At 35.7% G+C, this 23,785-nt stretch overlaps 1 protein-coding gene across 10 annotated transcripts in view; it reads right to left on the minus strand.

Annotated features, from left to right (window-relative positions):
* Positions 1 to 23,785, minus strand: part of SCN2A (sodium voltage-gated channel alpha subunit 2) — a 75,659-nt gene that overhangs the window by 39,069 nt on the left and 12,805 nt on the right. For 6 of the 10 annotated variants that reach the window (XM_085066564.1, XM_085066562.1, XM_085066555.1 and 3 more), the window contains exons 2-10: positions 16,006 to 16,324; positions 12,785 to 12,905; positions 10,218 to 10,305; positions 8,431 to 8,559; positions 7,661 to 7,752; positions 6,501 to 6,773; positions 2,138 to 2,201; positions 1,439 to 1,580; positions 446 to 652 (exon numbers count right to left, since the gene is read on the minus strand). In XM_085066564.1, coding sequence (XP_084922690.1) covers positions 446 to 652; positions 1,439 to 1,580; positions 2,138 to 2,201; positions 6,501 to 6,773; positions 7,661 to 7,752; positions 8,431 to 8,559; positions 10,218 to 10,305; positions 12,785 to 12,905; positions 16,006 to 16,272 — 1,383 coding nt within the window. In that variant the 5' untranslated portion in view covers positions 16,273 to 16,324. Of the gene's footprint in view, positions 1 to 445; positions 653 to 1,438; positions 1,581 to 2,137; positions 2,202 to 6,500; positions 6,774 to 7,660; positions 7,753 to 7,848; positions 7,941 to 8,430; positions 8,560 to 10,217; positions 10,306 to 12,784; positions 12,906 to 16,005; positions 16,325 to 17,792; positions 18,032 to 23,785 lie in introns of those variants that run through there. The other 4 variants (XM_085066563.1, XM_085066556.1, XM_085066557.1 and 1 more) reach the window with 3 other exon arrangements.

The raw sequence follows: 23,785 nt of genomic DNA on the forward strand, positions 1-23,785 counted from the left end.
CCTTATCTCTACCTCCATTTCAGACAATCACAGAATGGTTGAAGTTGGAAGGGATCCTCTGGAGGTCATCGTGTCCAACTCCCCAGCACAGACAAGGTCACCTAAAGCAGGTTGCCCAAGGACCATACCCAGACAGCTTTTGATTATCTCCACAAGCACTCTGGGCAGCTTGTTCAAGTGCTCAGTTGGAAAGTTAATTTCCACCTCCAATTTGAAAATCCAGTGCTTTAGCTTGTTGGTTACTATTATTGTCACAAACAGGTTCACTCAAACCAGCAAAAACAGTGCAATGGAAAACCTTAAAGATTGTTTACAATATGAAGGAATTAATGAGACAAAGCAATGTATTGTGAGGAGTAGGGGAGTAAAAGTATTCTCATATGTGGACAGAAAGCATCTGTTCACAGTCATGAATGGAAGAAGAAATTTTACTTTACAGGGATACCTGAGCTTCTTCCTGTTGCTTTTTCAGTTGTTCCAGCATTTGCTGAAATTCTGCCTCTTTCTGCTCTGCTTCTTCCATTGTTGCTTGATTCTGTTCTTCATAGGCCATGGCAACCACAGCCAGAATCAAGTTGATCAGATAGAAGGAACCCAGGAAAATGACCAAAACAAAAAATATCATGTATGTTTTCCCAGCAGCACGCAGAGTCTGGAGGAAAAGAGATAATATACTTTTTTAGCAGACTTTAAATACTGTTGCATAACAAGTTAGCCTCTGTGTTATAATTTAGAAGTACATTGATTGATTTATGTTAGCACAAGATTATTTAATTACTTTTTCCTTATAGAAATAATATTATATCCTGGATACACATGAAAAAGCCTAAGTTTTGTGTCTGTTATTGTCAAGGTAAAGCTGATTCTGAATACTTCAGAACTTATACCAAGAAGAGTCTATACATCTGTATTATAGCCTTTAAATTTAACAGTAGGTGGGGCCACTGATCAGTATCTTACCTTCTTGTCTCATCAGTCCCAAACTACACTGCCACAAAACAGTGCATTATACAAAATGTTACAGTGGACAAAATTACTGTCCTTCAGGTAAGGATATGTGTAGTTCAGGGACAAGATGTAACCTTTTCAAACAAAACATATTTGTACCAGACTGCAAATCAATTTAACATAGTATCTATTTACATCATGTTTGGGTAAGAGACTTTAACAACTTAAGTTTATTTATTCACTTGGGTAAACCAACAATAATGATTAGCCATCTTCATAAAATAGCAGCTATTCCTTATGAATTTAAGAAGCACATGGGAACCTAAATAATGAATAAGGGCCTTATTGTTTTAGACAAGAGTGTACATATGTGAAATTAAAGATGATTTCTGTTCCAAAGGCCTTACAGAATAAGTGAATGAAATAACTATGCAAGTACTATGTAGTAATGGTATTGGTGATGGTGCTGTTTATTTTAGTAAGTCCTCACCAGCTGGTAAAGATTCTCCCAAAAGTCCTGAGTCATCAATCGAAACAGTGACAAGAATGCCCAACTGAATGTATCAAAACTTGTGTAGCCATAGTTGGGGTTTCTACCAGCTTTCACACATATATATCCTTCTGGGCATTGACTACAAAAGAAGAGGAAATGCTATTTTTAACAACTACTCTACATTACAATATGCTGCAGTAAAACAAAATTGTTCAGGAGTACCAGTTGCTAACAAAATTATGAACAAGTGAAATGTTATTCTACATACCTAAGATAAAATATATAGCTTACTGTTTTTCCCTTTTAAACTCCACTTCCTAATACTATTTCAATAATTTAATAAAATAACTAATAACATTCTACCCTGCCCCACAATTTGTCATAACACATCTCCACCAGGACAAGAGAAGAACATCAAGTAGCATGATAAACAGTTGTCATCAAGCTGGCAGCAACATTTATGCACAGATCATTCATGTGGTTACCTTTACAAAAGTAGCCTAAGAGGCTGATGGAAGTGCCTGTGTAAATTCAAATCACAGAGATGGTTGTATTTAGGTATAGCTTCAAATGCAAAACATCAGTAATTTGCAACTCTACAGTACACTTGATATTAAAGTTGACTACCTGAGCTATTCTAAGCAGCTAATTATTTTTTTCTTGATGCATAATGAAAAATGATGATCATTTTCTTACCCTGCATCTGAGCTATTGCCACACAGCAATGCATCATTTTGTCCTTCCAAGAAGTAGAAATGACCTATTAAAAAAAAAAAAACCACAAAAAACCAAACAAAAAGGTGATGAGAAAGGTAATATTTATGCCTAATGGAAATTGAACAATTATATAGACTTTTACACTTGAAAGAAATTAGCAGAGCTAACAAACTGTTCAACTGCAATATATAGTGGTTAGGAATGAAAAAAACATGGACGAGATTGTTTTGACAGGAAAATTACTTTCTACAGAGTCTTCAAGTTAGTCTGTCTTTAGAAAATAAAAATGGAGTTAACACAATTAATTCTCACCAATCTAACGAAATTAATAAGATACAACAGGTGGAATACCAAATTGTCTATGTCAGCAAATCAGAAAAATACCAGGAAAATGAGGCAAAGGATGGGGGCAATTCTCTGCCTTCATTCATGCATTTTGATATGTAACATCTAGTATTATTGATTTACAATTATTCATTACATATTATTTTATCCAAGTATTCCTTGAAAAAACCCTGAAATACTTGGGAAGATATTTTTCCCCTGTACTCAGCACTGGTGAGGCCACATCTTCAGTGCTGAGTCCAGTTCTGGACTCCTCAGTTTAGGAAGGATATTGAGATGTTGGAATGTGTCCAGAGAAGGGCAATAAGGCTGGTGAAGGATGTGGAACACAAGTGCCGTGAGGAGCAGCTGAGGGAGCTGGGGGTGTTCAGCCTGGAGAACAGAAGGATCAGGGAGACCTTGTCACTGTCTGCAGCTGCCTGGAAGAAGGGTGTAGCAAGGTGGGAGTCAGCCTCTTCTAACAGGCAGCCTGAGACAGGACAAGAGGTCATAGTTTTAAGCTGTGCCAGCAAAAGTTTGGGTTGGACATTTGGAATGACTCCTTCACAGAAGGGGTGATTGGACATCGGAATGGACTGCCCATGGAGGTGGTGGACTCACCGTCCCTGGAGGTGTTTAAGGAAAGACTGAACATGGCACTCAGTACCATGGTGTAGCTAACAAGGTGGTGTTAGGTCATAGGTTGGACTCAATGATCTCAAAGGTCTTTTCCAACCTCATTGATTCTGTGATAACACAACATGCTCAAGGAATTTCTAATTGGATCTTGATTTGAGTAGCTGGGGGAAAAACCAAGTTTTTATTGTAGAAAAACTACTACAGATGAGGTAAAATATAATTTAAAGAGATAAGAAGTCCTAAAAGTCCCCAACACATTCTTCTATTTTATTTTTCTTTCTTTGCAGCAGAAAAGGAAAAACATTTTGCCATCAGTTCCTAGTTTGGGATTCTTAGGGTAAAATGGGAATCTCTAATGGAGATTTTTGGGTCAGGTGGCACATTAAGCTAAAGTTGCCAGAATTAGGTATGTTCTGGCTGTTCTCAGGAAGCAGATGGTTCCGTGAGATTCACTGCCAGCTGGCATGGACTAGCTTAGCTGGCGTGAACTAACTGATGGCTAATGTTAAACAGACAAGCAGGGAATTGCAACCAGCTCCTACTGACTGCTTCTACTCTGTCACCACCAGTATATGATAAAGGCAGCATAAAATCTTCTTATTTTAAAGAGAGAGTGTGGCTAGCACAGTTTTTCCCATGAGAAGTTTTCTTGTGTTTTGTAAATAAAGATAAAGTTTGGATGTTTTGGAACAGTGTCCCAGAACTTGGGCAGTGCAGGCCTGGCCAATTAGGCCTGGGGGAAGGCTTCTGACTGACCAATCTGGGTGACTTTTGAGAACTCTATAAATGTGATGAAATCAAAACAATAAAGGTCATTCCTTCTTGCCACTGAGAACCGAAGCATTCATTACTCTGCTAGCTGCTCAACAGCGACAAGAGAGAGAAATTATGTCCATTATTTTTATATCAGCAAATCTAGTCTCAGATATCAGATAACAAACCAGTGGATTTTCAGACATTCTGAAACATTTTCAGACATTCACCACGTCTGTGTGACATGGTGGTCACACAGTCTGACCCTGTGAGAGATCTGACCCCTACTTAAAAAGCTTAAGTTTAAAGATGCAAAGAGGTTTCAAGCAGGACTTGCAAAATTGTCTGTGGGCCTAATTCACATTCTTATACGGCACAGCTCCTCCTCTGGAAAGGAGAAGATCCAGCTGAACCATCCAGTCAGCTCAACTTTCAGTCTGCTACTTTGGAAAACACTTAAAGAAGATTTTTTTCAAAATACAAAACCAATAAAGTAATAAAAACAGTAAATGTAAGTTTGTAGAAAATATGCCACATACAAAACTACTCCTGTCTCCTGCCAGCTTAATAACAGGACAACAGTCATGGTTACAAAGGTATATGGGTACATGACACTTCCAGATCCAAATAAAGGAGGTATGTTCTGGCTGGAAATATCACAAAATACTTGAAAATGGCTCTTACAGAGCAGTTGCCAGTGACCTAATGTCAATTCATAAGGGCATCTCTCTGAAGATCTCCCAGGTATCTGTGTTAGATGTGGTTTTCTAGCAGGTTTCATTACCAACTCAAGACATGAAACCATAGATAAAAAAATGCATCAAGTATTCTGAAGACATTAAGCTACGAGAAAAGGTATTTGAAATTTAGAATGACCTTTACAAATTGACAAGTAGTTCCAAAACAATTGGATTTATTCCAATAGAGCCAAGTGGAAAAGGCTACACTTGACAAGGCAAAATCAAATACGTAAATACGAAATAGATGGGATGTGACCACAGCCACCACTGTACAAAAAGCCGCAATGCCTGTCACAGAATACAAATTGACTCTGAATAAACAATATGGTGCTGACATAAAAATGAGGTAATTTTGAAATGTGTTAATAGGAACGTTTCATATATGGCATGTGGTAAAGATACAAATTAGAAGTAATTGTTACATTAGTTATTATCTGATTTGAGGTTCTCATAAGAAAATTCAACCAAACAAAAACTGTAAAAAAAAATGGCAACACAAAACCAACAAGAAAAAAAACCCCACAGACTAACTGGAAAGATTCAAAAAAAGAAAATAAATTTTAAAAAGTGAAAAGAGGTATAGAAAATGCAAAACAGAAAATAGGATTGCTTGGCTTAGGAAAGACCAGAAATACAGAGGATAAGAGTTTTTAAACTGCATAAAGACTAATATAAAGTAGTCTATAATTATATTATTTCTAAGTCCACAGCAGATGTAGTAATATATTCAATCTGAAATTATGAAAATGTAGCTCATATATTTAGAAAAAAACTTGCTATTTGTGTGACATAGTACCAGAAACAACTAAAGGCAAATGGAATGGAATCTGTTATTCAGCTAGCTTTAAGAATAGGTTATCATCCAAAATTTCTGCATGACATTTGTATATTTCAAGCATGCTTAAATAAGTATATTAAAAGATTACAAGGCAATGAGACTTGGATCCAAAGGTATTTAGTTCTTAACTGAGGTTTCCTAACTTTCAGTCATATAGTCACCAGTTAAAATATTTATGCAGATTTTATAAAAAACCTATTATGCCTAATTATGAATATATTAAACATACTAAATATGCTACATACACTAAAATAAATAGAAGGAGCTGAACAGATAAATGGGAAAGATTAACAATATCATTAGGAAAGACAGAATAGCAGTCTACTATCGATATGTTCAGAGTTATTCTATCTGAATTTTTAAACAAGTTTTGTTAACACAATACTAACATTACCTTCCTAAAATGGTGGAAATCGTGTATTATGAGGTACAAAAGAGAAAAAAACCCTGCTCATTTCTTGATTTTCCAAAGATAAGAAACTAATTAAGACAGAAATATGGAATCTAGTGCTTATTTTGCAAGAAATAATCATGACATAAATGACCAGTGTTCTCTTAAAGGCATGTCTGTGCAGTGCAAGGGAGTGGTGCAGAGACACTCATCCAACTCCAGAAGGAACAATGTAGCTAGGTCTGTGTGCTCTGGCAGGATTCTTGGGCTAGCTGACATTCAGATGTGGGCTTACGATATTGGGAACTACCTTGCACTAATCTAGCTATTACATTCCGTATCCCACGTTGGGGCTGTCACACTATTTCAGGAGACTTGAAGCTAGCATGGAAATTTCTGGTTTATGCTGAAAAGTGATTTTACTCTAAAAGTCATATTCAGTCAAAGGTAAAAGGATATTTTGTTACCAGTATAATATTATGAGTATGTTAAATTATATTATGACTGTGCTTTTATTTACTAGAGAAAAATGAGTGATTTTATGTTTCCTGGCCAGATTACACACTTTTAAAGGCAAGGGAAAGATACTGATGTTCTCAAATCTGTTCAAAGCAATACCAGAAAATCAATGCAGTAGATGATATAATTAACTCTTACTTTTGTCTTCGATGTACTCATCCCAGTTAAATATTGTCATTGTTGCATTAATAAATGTACCATTTTCACCTATAGAGCTATTAAAGATGGAAATAACAGTTGTTTCGAAAGTAGAATTGTCTGGAGGCCACTGCAGGCATTTATTCCTCAAGTTGCCCATGAACAGCTGCAGCCCTATTAGTGCAAATACACTCAGACAAAACACTGTCAGGATCATCACATCCGAGAGCTTCTTCACAGACTGAATTAGAGCTCCCACAATGGTCTTCAGGCCTGCAAAGAGATAAGATTTTTATTATGATGTTAAATAGATACTAAACACACACAAAAAATCATGTGACTTTTTTCCTGATAAAGATTTCATGCAAAAAGACTAGTAATTTGTGACACAATAATTTTAATGAAAAGCCTTATTATTTGGAAAGATGAATGAAAATATGTAAGTTTATACTTATTTTATAGTGTATGGAAATAAAAAATAGATAATACCAAACACATTGTTTAAGCCAAAACAAGTGATTTTATTATTCATGCTATATCTTAACCCTGCATAGAATAGCATTCTTTGCTTTTGCTGATGCTTCTTGCCCAAACCTTTCTTTTATGAACCTTTTACAATGTATTCGATATTAGCAACCCCATTGTAGAGACATTATAAGTGTATATTCAAATGATATCAGAATAATCTTCTCACAATACATGAGGGGGGATGGTTTGGAGAAGAAAGACATCTTTAAAATGATACCCCATGCATTGCCCATGCTATCCTTTAGAATTTAATTTTTTATACATAACTTAAAACTGAATTAAGTTGCTGCATCAAGTGCCTTCAATAAATGAAAAAATTTGCATCAATATGAAAGCTTAAAATTAACTTATATTTAAAACATGTAAAGAAAAGCTTGATGTCATAAGATGCAAATCACATTGGCTGTTTACTGCAAATATCTCATGCAAGAATTTGTTAAACTCAAAGGCTGATTTTTTTAAAATCAAATACAACTAATACAAGCACGAATCAATTTAAATAAAATTACATATCTTGATTCCTGCATTTTTGGTTTGTTGACAATGTGTTGCAAACAAGGCTTATGCTTTAAAAATGTGAGTACAGCCTTTGTAGAACAAAAGTCAGCCTCGGTGTTTAACCTTGCTCTCACCTGGAATGACTGATATTGTTTTCAAAGCTCGGAGAACTCTGAATGTTCTCAACGCTGAGACATTGCCCAGGTCCACAAACTCTGTCACATATCTGTAATAGGGGAGTTCACACACAAACACAATGACAGCACACAAATAACAGTTGGAGATACGAGGGGCCTAACACCTTACACCAACTACTTCTTACCTGGAATTACAGAAATAGTTTTCAAAGCTCTCAATACTCTGAAAGTTCGAAGAGCTGAAACATTGCCTAGGTTTACAAATTCTGTTACATACCTGTAGGATTAAATCACAATTACTCAGAATTGAGGCATATTTTATTATATTTGCTTGGGTCTTTGAGCAAGACCTTTTCACCGTTCACTGTATTTTGCCTGTGTTATAAATATGCTTCTGATCATAAAATTAAATTAAGTTTTATCATAATAAACCACATTGACTTGATGTTTGAAACCTAATCTGGTCAGCTATTAGCAGGAAGTCAAAAGGATTCCTTTAATTCTGGTATGACGAAAGGAGACAGGATATGAACAGTTCAGGCTGATGGCATTCACAATCCTAACGGGCTGGCACACCATGCTGGCCTCTGCAGCACATGCTTGGCTAGAAATACTAAAATGTGTAAAAGAGGTAGAAGAAACATATTGAAACCACAGGAAGTCCAGGCTCCAAATATTCTGGCTGACAAGATATGAGGCAATTTTTAGTCACTAATCTCATGCTACCAGAAAGAATTTTTATTAAAAAAAAAAAGTAGAAGACTTACGCAAATGTAATGACAGTGAAATCTAGCCAATTCCATGGGTCTCGGAGAAATGTAAAATCTTCTAAACAGAAGCCCCTTGCAAGAATTTTAATAAGTGACTCAAAGGTATAAATTCCAGTGAATGTGTATCTGAGGAAAATATGCAAGACAGAGTTTATAGATCACATTATCTTTGCCGTTTATGCTCTCTAGTTGTTTTATTCTCTTTTTCTTCTCTTTAAGTGGCATAAGAAATAATGGCAGTTATAACCAACTTTAACATCTGCCTAATCTATACCAAAAAGAAAGAAAAATAAAAATAGGATTAAAAACTGATAACTCACAGCTTAACTTCAACTTCTATAATCTACACAATGAGACAGATGCAAAATTCCCAGTTACTTCATTGGTGCATGTTTATGTCCAGCCTGAATCCATGTTTTAACAAAACACACATATGGATTATGTTAGGATTTTAGAAGTTACTTTCATGCTAAAAATTCCTTTCTTCAATGTTATTTTTATGCTGAAACATTGCTTAGTACCAAGAGCTGCAAGCGCCAACCCTCATCAGTCCTCATTAGTCTGTAACTGTGTTACAGAGGAGGTATATCCAGTACTTCACCTTCAGCACAACAGATGTAGTACTGGAATGAAACAAGTGCGAGAACAACCAAAAATATTTACGAATGTCAATAAAATTCAGGTACTCATTTTGACCAAAAAATGTAGTTGAAATGTAAATTGAAAAATTATTTAATTCTGGCATTTTGAGTAATTTCAATCTTTTGTGTCCAAGTGATGTCATCTTGAAATTTAGTTTAATTTATATCTTTAATGAAAAGGAATTCAAACTAAACTGCTTTAAAAGCTTACTCTAACTGAGCCAACCTGTAAACAGTTTTCCAATATCAAAGTTTTAAGTTCAACTACTAAAAAATTTATTTCTTGCAAAACTTCACAGATGAGGACATGCATGGTAAATCTAAATGGCACAATACAGAAACATGAAGAACTATTCAAGCAACCAATCATCACAAATATTTACTACATGCTATATATCGTGAATACATATATGTGCACACTGAACTCAAAATAAGAATGCCTTAGGTTGACCTTAATAGCCCTATGATTTCACTTTTGATTACTGAAGATTAAACAGGTATGTATCAGCCCAAGCAGTAGGGAATGAAGAAGCAGCAGAAAGGAAGCACCAAGAACTGTGTTTCACACTGTGGTCTGCAGCTTTGGAACTGTCATTGAGTATCAGCACCACACAGCTGACATCATGCTGGACCAATTAGCCAAGCTAACATCATATTGCACCAATGATTAGCTAACCACTTCAATACTTCATTAAATAGCTTATTTTGCATATGTTTCCCATTGTTTGGTTTTGGTAAGAGAGAGCTGCACTATGATGAATACAGCCACCCATATGACGGTCCTTTCATCTGTAATTGTTATTGCAAAAGAGATGAAAAGAGTGCATTTCCCTGCACTCTTGCACATGCAACATGGCATGCAGTAAAAATATTTATAACCCACTTTTTCTGTATAATCATAAGAATAGCTTTTCTTACATTTCCCATCTAGTACTGCAGACAGAGGAAGGACATTAAAGAACTTGTCATGAGACAATTACATGTATTTAATGTAACAGCAAAGGAATTAGCATAAGAATAACTGTTGAAAGTATATCCCAACAAGGTAGCTGCTGCTAGTGGATGCCAACCTAATATAAAGTAATTTACAGTAGTTTATTTTTAATTACTGGATATTATTCAGAGAAAATCCATTTAACTTACTCTACATTCTTTGTCCAGTCTGGAGGGTTACTCATGGTCATAAATACACAGTTGGTCAAAATGGTGCACATGATAAGCATGCTGAATAATGTAGGCTAAGAGTTAAGGAATGTAAACCAGCAAATCCAATAAAAAGAGTATCAAATAACACACTGCTTTGGTAGATATTCACTATCAGGTGTTATCTATTCCTCCACTGCTCTTTTAATAGCCAGGGAAAAGCCCTGGATATGTTAAAGCTTTCATTCACTGCTTTGTAGCTAAAACAGAACAATCATATACTAATAATTAGAAAGTCTGAAAGATATTTTAAAAAGTACCCCAACTCTAAATTTTAAAAAGGTCTTGTTTTTTTCACAGAACAAAAATGTCAACTTTTGAAGTATTAGCTTCTAATTTCATGGAATAACACAAAAAATATTTCTTGTAGATGATCTAGACAAATCTGATCTGTTTCATGCATGCAAAACAATGAAAAATACATTTTCTTCACTTTTATGTTTTACTACAAAATTAGGCATGTATCAACATTTTCGCTTATAATTATGATACATTGAAAGCTAGCTGCCACATAGTAGGAGAAGACATAGGGAAATCTTAGCAAGAAAAACATTTTATTGCTGTTTGTGTTATAGATTACTTTTGTAATATAAATGCTGTTGGGAGGGGAAGGCACATGAGATTCTCAAAAAAAGAAATCCAAATAGAGCTCCAGAACAGGTCCAAGTCATAAATAATTCCATTTATTTGAACAGAACCACTCTAAATCTACAACCTTTTACTCTCAGAACTGCTGACATTCTTCTAAGATAGAAAAATACTATCACCAAAATGAAAACCACGCAGATGAACCACACAACGTCCACATGATGGCACCAACAGCTAAAGATACAGAGAGGACAAAGCTCGAGTTAGAGAACAGCTGCAGGTTCATGTGGTGCTCGTAAATAGAAATCCAAATATAATGGGGTGAGAAGTACTGTGAGGTTTCCCTCACGAACTTTTCTTTGCATTTCTACACTAATTTAAAAACCCTTTAAGTGACAATAAATACCTCTGCCTTCTGAACTGTCAAAAAACTGTGGCATTACATTCAATAATTCTTTGGGTTTTCTGTGCAGTGAATATATTTTAAATCCTTTGCTGAGAACCTAGCTTCTCTTTATGTAATTCATATATGAACAGAGCAGAAGAGAAAGGAATATATTTTTAAAAAAAAAAAACCTCATGTTGCAAGTGTTTCACCAGTCTGTACTTTACATAGGCTTTCAAAATCCTTTTTGATGAAATGTCCTCTTAGAGTTGCAAATCCTCACTACACTTTCATTAGTGAAAAAATAACTATTATATACCTTACCATAAATTTAAACAACATGTTTTAGCATTCTGACTTTGGTGACTAGCTCTTCACCACCAACTCAGTCCCACAATGTTCTATTATTCTACATAACTAACTAATGCTCCAGAATATGGTAAAGAGTGGCATAGAATTGAAAAATAATTATTTGTAGTGGCACCTGTAGCAAGAAAACTCAAACCAGGCTATGTAGTACCACGATTGTTTTGGAAGTAATTTGTAGGCGAGCCATTGATAACAACACCCATATCAACCGTTGTAATTATCAGTCTGCCAGTATACCAAGGCTGAAAAAGATCCTTTCAAGATTTAGTCTATATGCAATGCTAACACAAAACTACTTTCAGTGTGCTTATGTTAGACTTGTGTAAAACACAAGTGTGCAAATGTTTGTATTTGCTCCTTAAATAAGCTGACTTTCTGAAGTCAATGCCCTCACTGCTCATATTGGTATTTGGGATCAGTGGGGTGCCTACTGTAGTCAGCTATTAAAACACTGTAGAAGACAAATAGTAGTTAAGTAATTATATTAATTTAGCTTCTCAAATCTCTACCTGCACTGTGCAAATCTCATGACTTCCTTGAAGACTGAAGTTAAAACATCAATAGGCTTACCAGTCTATAATGCAAAAATGATCAAGAAATAAAACAGGTGAGATACATATAGGACTGAGAATGTATGATAAAACAAGAAACTTAAGCTGTTTTATGAATCTATCTTTCTGCAAGCATTATCTGAATCAGAAAATGAAAAGGAATAATGAAACCATATTTTCACTAAATATTCATGCAAGCGCAGACCTGGGATCAAAGATTTGATTTTAATACACAGTGTCAGTGAAGAACTGAAAGTATTCTGAGCAATATATCTGAAGTTTATGAAAAATGTGGAGGAGGGGAGAAGATGAAAAAAAGATGTGATTACAGAAAAAATAAGAGGGAAGGAAAAATTATGTGGGGGAAGAAAGAAGACACAGAAATTTTAAAGGACGATGACTGGTTGTCTGGCTTCTGGTATTACTATATTAGGATCCAGCAATGAACAGAAATGTAAAAAGAGAATGAGAAAAAGAACAGAAGACAGAAATAGTAGAGAAGAGGGACAAAGCACTACAGATCATATTGATCCTGGGACATGTGCCAGAGAATGATTTAAATACTAAGTAACATCTCATTCATTACAGCTTTAGACTAACCACTTGAAAAGGATATGAATGTACCAAAATCTTAATAGCTATTTTTCTAAGAGGATTGAAAGGAGTTAACATGTACAGGGCAGAGGTGGCACTGAATCGGAATATTGCCTTCCCTTTATTCAATACTATAAAGGTCTGGAAAAAGAAAAAGAGAATGAAAAATAGCATTTAGAAGATATCAAGTTACAAACCCAGAATAATTTTCATTGCATCATTAATCATATTTAGTCAATATACTCTTCTTTCATTGGCACAATCCCCTTGTCCAGTTCACATATTGTAGAGTCCGGCCAAATTACTGCAAATACAATTAAATGAACACTTAAATACATCTATTTAGAAATAATAAGTGATATTAATAGTAATCCTGATATTGCCAGCTAGTAAACAGACAAAAGTATAAAAGTAATGTAGGTAATATTTTAAGAATTAGTATACTTTTTGTATATATTATACGCTGAGGTGTGTAATTAGAAACAAAATGAGAGCCATTAAAACTTCAATCCCTAAATCAAATAACCAGCATAAATTATCACATCAAAGTACTAAGACAACAGTATCTCATAGTGATCTAAATTTCAAGTGATCATGAAAATATGGAAATCAAGTGTATTCAATAACCAATTTTTGAATATAACTCTAATGTACTTAATTTTTGCTGTACTCTGAGAGTAATGTATTACTGCCCTTTTCAACTATTGCTTGTGATAGTTCTGTACCTGCAATAGTTCTGTACCTGCAACTCTATTTTCCTTGTCATGCTTTACTTTCACCTAATACAGAATTCACTCCATTCACTGTATCCATGTATTTTCACTGTCTCTTCACAGTTTCATCAATAACTCAAGTGTATTACCAACATTTAAAAAGGCATTTCTAAATGCAACAGTGGTCTTAAAATCTAGGAAATAAAGAATAAAATCTTCAGGGTGTTTTTAAAAATTATTTTGATTCCCACACATGTGGGGAAAGTTCTATTTCCATCATCTCTTCTTTCTACGCATGGATGAAAGCTCATGCCTTCTGAAAGAAGTGGATCTAGGTAGCATTGTGGCAGTTCCAGGAAGCCCAAAGGGCATATAAGCCATGCAGACCTGCAGCACTGCCAGTAGCCATGATCTGCCTCATCTGGAATCAGATAGCAGCAGCATTTGACAAGATTATGCTCTACTTTCTGCATAGGTGTGGCACATAGAGCAGCTGAAAACCCAATGCCTCTCCCTGCCCGAACTAATAAATGATAAATGATAAAAATTATATAAATTATAAAAATCAGTGCTTCCAAACCAAACATATTTGCATTCTCCCATACCTAATGATTCTCAAGCTGCACTTTGATCCTTTATTGTAAAGGAGTCTGTAATGTGCTACCATTACTACCATCATTTTTCAACTCTCTTACTACTATTCCTGGAGTCCATGAAAATGTGAACTCTAATGATCAGAATTCTTATGTTTTCTGTTCCCTTTACACTGACAAAACCTCTGATGAAGTATCATTTGTTTTATGCTGACTTATCACCAAGATATATTAAAAAATGACAATGGGGCCTGACCCAAACAATGATCTTCAAAAATACACAGAGAGCACTAAGAAAAATAATCGGAGAAACTATGATTGCAACATACAGCTTGAAGTCTTGCTTCTCCCATGGGAAACCACTATGCTTTTGGAAAAGAGTAAGACAACTGCTATGCATTTCTCAATTAGTAACAAGCAATTCAGCAGGATTTTGCTTTGAGTCCACACTTAGTTGCAGAATTGCTTTTCTTGTTTCCAAAGCATGATAATACATGCTCTAACTTTAAAATTTCTGGCATTGAATTTAGATTTTTATTACTACAGAATGAGGAAAGAATTAAGGAAAAGATTCAGTACTTTGACCCAAATTCTATTTGCCTTCCAGACTTCAACAGAGTATATCACTTGTGTAAAGGGAGCAGAACACGATATTTAATTGAAAACCTTGCTTTCAAATTTAACTCATGATTCCCCATACATGAACTGAGTTTTAGAAATTCTGCAGTGAACACTTAAAACACAACAGATTGTTTTCTAGCTCTTCTGCTTAGCTCCTCATGGTATGCCTAAATTGCTACTGTTTCAATGTATCACTGATGAGGCATACCCCTAATTCCTGCAGGAAATATCTTCACTTGCATTTTTTCTCTTAGTTTGAGTTTGACTCATAACAATTCTTGGGGGTTTTCTTCATTTTTCTTTGCAGTAGTTTCTTCACTTTCATGGTTTTTGTTTTTTAATTCACTTGTTTTTGTTAGCTAGCTAGTTTCCACAGGAAAGAAAAGAAAGCAGGAGAAAAAAATTATGAAAACAGAAAAAAAAAATATTTCTTCTTTACTAGTAGAATAATGGAATGCAATACATATGATGCCAAAATCAAAGGGACTGAAAATCTGGAGGAAACCCAAGGCCATCTGGACACTAGTCTAAAGTTCAACACTTTTGTGCTGGCTACAGCAGTTGTTGTTACTTTAAATCAAAGCAAATATGTGGATTTATGTTTTTTTTAATTAACATATCTATAAAAATATTTTTAATTATATAACATTCTGTCAACACTTCAAGTGCAATTGTTACCTCCTCTTTATTTATGTCCCCCTTTTAAACACCACCTCTTTGAAAATGATCATAGAACAAAATAGAACTGAATAAGAAAATTTTTTCACCCAGACTATCTAAATTGGATATATGATGCCTCTATGAAGTAAATATGGAAGAGGATGATCTTCATCATATCCTGAGAAATTACCTTTGCATACCTCCCTATCCTTCCCAATGACAAGAGAATGCAACCTAAACTTTCCACAACAGTGAAATCTAGTAAGATGTCTAGCTACATTTTGAGATGAGTTTCATATTGAAGACCTGCTCCTTTCACAACTATAATACAGCAATTAGGTTTTTTTCTAAAGATACTCCTGTGCTGCTACTTCAAGTCTCCCATGTGTAAACCACTGAAAGTTACAAGTTTTTGTAAAATGCCAGGTTTATTTAAAAAAAAATCTAAGTGTGTCTTAACAGATGCACGAGGTCCCACAAACTTGCATTACTAATTTCTGTTCTTACAATGAAGATTTCTGCCAATCATATCAGCTGTTGGGGGAATTATTACATGGACGAACTGGGTCAAAAATAATAGAAATACTATGCCTTTGAAGGGTTCTTTGTTATTTATTCTTCTTAAAGTCTGATAGAAATAAACAACACACTCACTTTTTTATTGATATAATATGGGTCCAGGTCTTCCAAGGGCTCAGACACCATTCCTGGAGGTATGTCGCCGTAAATAAATGGCAGTGTCTTTCCTGCCTCCAAGTCACTGTTTGGCTTCGGGCCATCTTCATCATCATCATCTTTGCGTTCTTGCTTGGATTTTTGAGCTTTCTCTTCATTGATACGCTGTTCAATGGCTGCAAGTGATTCTCTTGTGAAATAGCGGAAGCTGTCGGGTCCTGGTGGTACCAGCACTGATTGTGCCATCTTTTCATCCTGCACCTCTTAATTACTGTTTAGCCTCTCTCATAAAAAAGTGCTAAAAACATAAAAAACACAGAAAAAATTTAGAGCAACACAGCTACAAACAATGTAAAGGAATACACCATCACAGAATTTTGTGTGGTACATCTTGTTAAATTTAGTAATTATCATCCAAGAGGAGGCTGCTGTGAAATGAATTTAAAGATTTGTTTTTATTTCAACCATTTCAACCATTTTTATTTCAAACCATTTTCCTTTGCCGCTTGCCCCTGAGAATTGTCTTGGAGATATCAATTCTTAAAACATTTAGTTTAAAATTCACTTAGTTCCAATGGATTGTCAGGCTGATTAAAAGAGTCACATACAAGACAATAACATCTTTTGTCTTTATCAAGGCATCCATTCCAGTGAATAAAGTAGGAGATATTTGCCACTACATTCAGAGTGAGGAATCAACAGTTCTGAAGTGTTTGGGCCAGTGTTGAGGAATGAGACTCCAGATGATTCAGCTCCTTATTATCCTGAAAGCTGATTATTATCACTCTAGCTATATGGACCAGAAATTACTTTTAGAGTCCACTATTGCCACGTAAGGCCATAAGGATCAGTTGAAAGCAATACAAGATGCTCCTTCTTTTCGAGTACAAATATGCTGCCTTTGCAGAGCTGCCAGCTCAGGAAACAAGATTCAGGCATATGCACCTGTATTCAGATCCCCTGCCTGGCAACACACTGTGCACTGGAAGAATTGCTGAATTAAACAAAAACGATTTTTAATCATTGCACACCGCACTTAGATCTTTTATGTCTGGTATCATATCAATTGTATATATTTTTCACAAATAGCAAGAACAGGACCATCTCTTCTTAATGTCTCCAGGCAGTTCAGCTAAAAAGAACAAGTGGAAAATATTCCCAATGAAAATACTTTGATCTGAAATTGCAAACAGGATCTCTGCTGTAGCCCACAAGAATTTTTCTTAAGGGTCGTTCTGAGTAAGCATGCTAAAAATATAGTAAATGCAATAAAGTAAAAAATTCTGAGTAAGACAATATACCCAGAAACAATTATCACATTAAAATGATACAACAGTTTGAATACAATCAGCCTGATCCTATTTTACTGTCTCGCTTAGCACACATACTCCAGCACAGCCGCAACAAATTCATATATTTGAAGGCTGTTAAATAAGCTGCAACATGATGCTTTCTCCTCCTTTTCAACCATATGCACACAGCCATTTACACCTACACAAACATCCACACACATCCCAACTCCTGCAGGTCTCCCTGTGAGCATGCTCTTCCACTGCAGGCAAATGCACCTGGTGCATTCTGTCATGGACAGTCTGTACCAAACTGCTGCTCGAAGCGGCACTGACTAGTAGCAGCAGAACAGTTCATTAGGAAAATGAAAGTGGTCCTGCAGCAAAATCCTGTTAGATTTTATTTTTAATAACAGAAGGGGGGAAAAAAGCATAATTCTGTTTTAATACTGCAGGAAACAATTAAAAATTCATTACCAGTGAAGAATCTTGCACTTAAGTGGGTTTAGAATGGCACCAGGGAAGACCGCAGCTAAAATTCCATCATGTCTTTTCCTTTTTTTTCCTTTTTTTTTTGTTTTTTTTTAAATTCTCCTTTTACAGACCGCACCTAACTTCCTGCTGAAGGATCCTGGTTATTGCAGTAAAAGCTGGCATTTCCTGTGCAAGCCTACTAAGTGCTGTAACTCTTATTGCCAGTAGATGGTACTGATATATACCCATAAATTCTTCCCAGATATGATAAAGAATTTTTGCATGCCTGAACACTTGCTTAAACTGAGACTCTTGGCCTAAAATACATGATTTTATATAACCAGTCAAGTCTCAAGAGTCTCAAAAATTCTTTTGAATACATAGCAGCTACTGCTGATGTGACCATAGCTGTTAAAACTGTGAAGGTGAGATTGAAAAAAAGTAGGAGGGATAGCAAAGTAAGAGAAATAAAAAAACTGAGATTACACAGGCCGAGTACAACCGAAGCAATTGCTGAAACTGTATTATCAACAGTCCGGATTATTTTAAGCTACAGATTGTGTAAATATTCTAAAATAAATTTATAGAATATATTTGATGTGCATTCTTTCTAAATGCAGAAAAGCCAGCAATGGGAGGAAAGGAGGGCACTTTTGCTTGCTCACTGCAGTGGCAAGCGCCCATACAGAAGTCAGCTACTCTTGGGGGTTGGCAGCACTTTACGCCCCTCTCCGTGGCAAATTGCTAGGACACCCCCTTTGGGCACCACTCCACCAAAATGCCATTCTATTTCTTTCCACTCTTCTGCTTGCTCTGTATTTTCCATGCTTACTGATTTTCACACTTTTTCTCCCACTGCACCAGTAAAACTTTTTTACCTCTCTCCTATCTCACCATTGACCTTCTGCCCTGCCCTCCTTCTTTCACATGTACACAATCTCTTCCAAACTTTTCAAACAAGACACGTTGTTGTAGCTGTACAATCAGATCTTCTGGCAGTCATTTACTCTCTGATGTCTCCTTCAGCCATGAAGAGCACAAAAAAAAGGTGTGGAAAGTAATAAGCAAAAGGTTAAGTCTAAAGTGAGAGATGTTGGAGAAGGAATGAATACAGTAGCTGAAGAGATGTCACTGTGGCTTTGAAAAACAAACAATGAAGAGAGGGGAAAATATTGTTAATTTGTTCCTTTTGTAATGGCGGTGAGAGAATGAAGAGTTTGACTTGATCAAAAAAAGGTTTTTGAAATTTTCAGCAACTAAGAAAAAATGTGCCAAATGAGAATGATAATTGAACAACATCAAAAGAATTGACTTGGTCTTGATTCATTTAAACATTACACAATAATTTAAAAGAATGTTAAAATACTTTTTAGGAAAGTGTTGTGTTCAATAGGGTTTTCTAATTTCACAAATGAAAAAAAGAAATCAACAAAAAGTTTACAAATAATTCCATGTAACCAATTTTTTTGGTTAAGGAAGCTTTCAATGAAAACTTCTGGCTGGCTCTAATTAGGACTATGGTTTACTCGGGGCTGTTCTGAAGTCTCAAGAGGATTGTGAGACAGCACAGATCCACAGGAGTAGAGGAGCTTCTAGCAACAAAAGCATTTTGATTATTTATTTGTATGGATAGGAAACTGTTCAAGTATGAAAATTACAGTAAATCAAGTACCTGAAAAGCTGGGCTAATTCACACAATATGGATAAGGAGCTCCATTCTTCTATTAGTAGTATATTAAGTTAAAGCATCTGATTATTTGTTTCTTACTGTAAGAGTCTCCAACTACCAGAGATCTCAATTTTATTTCCATCAGTGCTATACAATCTACATGCATAGTGTTAGGAAGGACAGTGAAAAGAGAAGACAAAAAGGAAATAGCCAGGGGACATTGTATCCCATTGCCTTAAAGGCTTGAGTCTACACTCTTACTAAGCTGTAAGGAAAAATGAACAAGTATTTTAGAAAGACAGACTAGACAGGAAATGCAGTATCATCTTTGCAGTCTAAAAGAGAAATATATATACTTCTAAAGAGAAGACAACAGTAATACATCTAGAGAAGCTTGTAAGAATCCTTTAAAATATAATAAAATAATTAGATATTACATATAGCTATAGAAAATTTAACAGGTAAAATTATTAGGAAGGGAAAAACATTAAATCAAATAGCAAATATCAATCAAAATCCAATCCAACATAGCCTGTATTTAAGGACTATTGTTGTGAACATGGTCAAAATTTACCTAAAACATAAATATGAAGTAAGAAGAGTAATTGTGGTTATGAAGTAAGAAGAGTAACTCTGGTAATCAGTCACTTCCAACTGCTGTCTAGCTTCTACAGCCGTGGGTACATTTTATGGACAATTTTATCCCTAATGGTATCCTTTTTCTTCTGCTGTGGCATGTGTGAAAGCTTGAAGTGGACCTTGTCCTTTAATCATGTGGTGAAAGAAATGGCCCATAGAAAGAGTAGAGACGAAGAAGTGTTCGGTGTGTGCGTAAAGAAACTCTACATGAGGGTGAATAGTTTTTGACAGGACAGAGCCAAGAGAAACCTCCAAATATTTTCCTTCCATCCTAGGAGCCATAATCTAAAATCAATCCTGATTAATAAAATCAGAAGGAAAAGAGACTACCAGTTTCTCCTCAGAAATCTGTAAAAATTAACAGTCTTTTTTCAATGGCAAAGCAAAGCATTAAAATGCACAAGTGGCCACTTACCATTGTTCTGTGGTTCTGTGATCGTTTTACTTTCCAGCTGTGTCCCTGTACTATATTAGATTGTCCCGAAGTGCACGACTTTTCATTTATAATTCTGAATTTCATCTCGTTCCAGTAACACCAGTCATCAAGCTCATCTAGTCCTTTCTGTCTAATAGCTTGCTCAGTCTTTGACAATGCCTTCCAACTTTGTGATAGGAGCAAATTACGTTGGCATATTGCCACTTCTTTGCTGAACCAATAAATTAAACTTTAAATAAAATCTGTCCCAAAATTATAACAGTGGCAAGCAACTTTGACCAAAGTGTAGGTTACTGTGATACTTGCTGTAGTCTGCAAAATATGTTATTATTACTCTAAGAACCTTAATCTTTTAAAAAATGCCCTGAAGTTTATGTTCAAAAATGAAACAGTATTTTAATTGAAAGAGCAAAAGACATCTAAGTGGAGCTTTTTCTTCTTGTGAATAGTATCCACTTAATCAAATACACTGAATCTAAAGAGTTCCTGTCACCTCTTCCTCCTATGCTACTTAAAATACTTACTATACTACTAAATTATTCATGGTGATCTAGGTAACTGAAAAACATGCTTGCTAGCTTTGAGATGACATGAACTGGGAGGACTACAAGTAAACAGGAGGATAGTATTAGAATTTTAAATGTCCTGACAAACAACAAAACGGACTCAAAAAGTGATGCAATTCAAGATATATAAGTTCTACATTTTATATTTAGACAAGAATAAGTAACCGAAAAATTATAGGATAAGAAAAAAACCCCCACCAATAGATCTGCAGGAAAAGATCTAGAGTACTTATTACATCACAAACCAAAAGTGGGTGAAAACTATCAGTCTTACAAGAAAAAAAGCAAGTACTTGGATTTATAAACTTGTGAACTGATCTACTCTTCTAGTTGGTGCAGTATGTTCAACATGGATATTACATTTTAAAAAATATGGAAATAATTCAGACCACAGAAATAAAACATCCAAGGAAAACTAGGATCCAAGAGATCCTATATTTGAAAGCATCCAAGGATGTGCAGGATTTGAGCTCTTTCTCTCTTAATTTTAATTTGAAAAGATTGATTGAAGACAGAGTGACTGTCTTTATATGTCCCAAAAGCTCTTCTGAGGAAGTGAAGGAATTAGTTTTCTTTTTATCTAGCTTACAAATAAACAGGTTAAACTGCAGCAAGAGGGTTTGTGAGAAAAATCTTTTACCAGTGAAAAAAGAGAATTAACAGAGTAGACACATGACAATCTTTCAAGGACTTCAGGAAAGGCTAGACCTTGGAAGAAAAAGATCAGTGGTGAGTGTGAGTTTTGTAGCAAAACTGATCAGGATGAGAATCAAGAAACTTGTAACAGGCCTTTACTGTTTTAGGGTCTTAATAAGTGCAGGTTTCTCATTGTTTTGTGCTGCTTGTTATGTTTCTCCCCCGGCCTCAAGGGAGCAAGAGCTTATTGTTTATATACCAGAGAAGCAGAAAAGAAAGAGGGTTTGATTTCAATCACTGTGGGTTGAGAAAGTTCTTGAAGAGTCAGTGGGGGTGCAGGATGAAAAAAATTACATCACATGCAAGAAATCCTAAGGATTTCTTTACAGAGAAAGAGGCAAGAGTGCCAAAGGAAGCATTGGCATGGAAAAGAGAGATCTGCTCCCAGTTTCTCTTTACTCACATCTTTGTCCTTCCAGTACCTTCCTTTCCCTCTAGCCTGACAAAAACCAAAAACAATTGTTTAGAAAAGCTATATTAGTCCATACTCTTACTTGCACCTCCCATTACTGTCATTCTTATACAAGGGTAAAATTAATGCTGGAAATACCCTATTCTGTCTCACAGGGCTGTAGCCCTTTCAAGATCTGTCAGCACTCCATGGAACTGTGTAAAAGATTGTATAACGTGGGATTGCACTGTTGGAAGGTGGAAGGTTTAGAGCTGGTGTAGTACCTGTGCTAAGATTTATGTTTTCACTACTCCACTGCTGAAATTAGACAGCAAATAAACATCAGTTTTCTTGTGCATGAGGTTTGTGTGTCTCATACAATGCTACAGTGTCTGCTTAGTAGCCAGAGCTGAGACTGAGGTCCCTTCATACAGTATCGATGTACTGAACTGTGCACTTTGAACAGCAGGTGTTCCTGCAAAACAAATCTTTCCAAATGGCTCTTAGAAGAGCTATATAAAAAACAGCTTCCTACACATTTCCCAACATTTTAAATGGATGTATAACTAGCAAGTCACCTTTGAAAATGTGTTACTTGAAATCTTCAGCCAATCTGAGACAGTGTTGTCAGAAAGGACAGCCGCATTTTCCACCCACTCTTACCCTGCTCATTTCCCACTGTGTTGGCCTCAGCATTTCTGCACCTCTGCAGTTTAGCCAGATCAGCTCATTGGTCTGGCTGAAAACTGTAAATAACTGGCCAGATTTCACACAGATCAAAGAGCTGATCCATCACACTTCAGAAAATAAATTCTGAGTCTAAAGATATCCTCTCACTTTTAGAGTGCAAAGGACCAGCTGAATACCTTTGGTGTCTTTCAAATTTTAGTGCTTCACCTATGCATATGCTCAAAAGGCTTAAGGCACCAGAGTACGAATGAATGGATCTCCAGATCTTGAACAATTGAGCAGAACACAGCCCTAACAACTGTAGTCAACAAATACTGGCACAGAGAAATGGCCTTTGAACAATTGCTGGTTTTCAACCAAATATCAGTGCACGAACAAAAAAGATACTTTTCTTTCCACATAAGAGGCCTTTAAATCCTTGCTTCTAGTATTAGACAATTTGGATTTTTCACTTGATGAAAATACCATTAACTTATTTATTTAATAAGTGAAATAAACTTTTTGCCAGACTCTAATGAACTCCTCCAGTGCTCCTTGACCACATAAAAAAAGGCTGATTTACACCCAAGAAAGATTCAGAACAACAGTTCAAGTTCCCCTTGACAAAAGGGAAATACTGTCTCTAAAGCAAACAGCAACGTGGGAAGACAGCGCAAGACTATTCACCAAATCTCTAATGAAGCTGATTAAGTGATTACAGCCTTTCAGCTATCTAGCTGCAGCGGGTCCTTCTTTAAATCAATTTTAGCCCTGATATCGATTGTGAGAAACTATCCCCACTAGTAGAGTCTGGTGTGTCAGGCTAGAGATATATCCATTTTTAGTGTGTTTGTGTGGGGAGAGTGAATAGAGTGAATACACAATTCAAAGATGCAATGATAACAGAAGTGCCATATGTATGGGATGAGC

The sequence above is a fragment of the Lichenostomus cassidix genome, chromosome 7 (genome assembly GCF_008360975.1).
Source record: "Lichenostomus cassidix isolate B80296 chromosome 7, HeHo_3.0, whole genome shotgun sequence".
In the NCBI taxonomy this organism is placed as follows: domain Eukaryota; kingdom Metazoa; phylum Chordata; class Aves; order Passeriformes; family Meliphagidae; genus Lichenostomus; species Lichenostomus cassidix.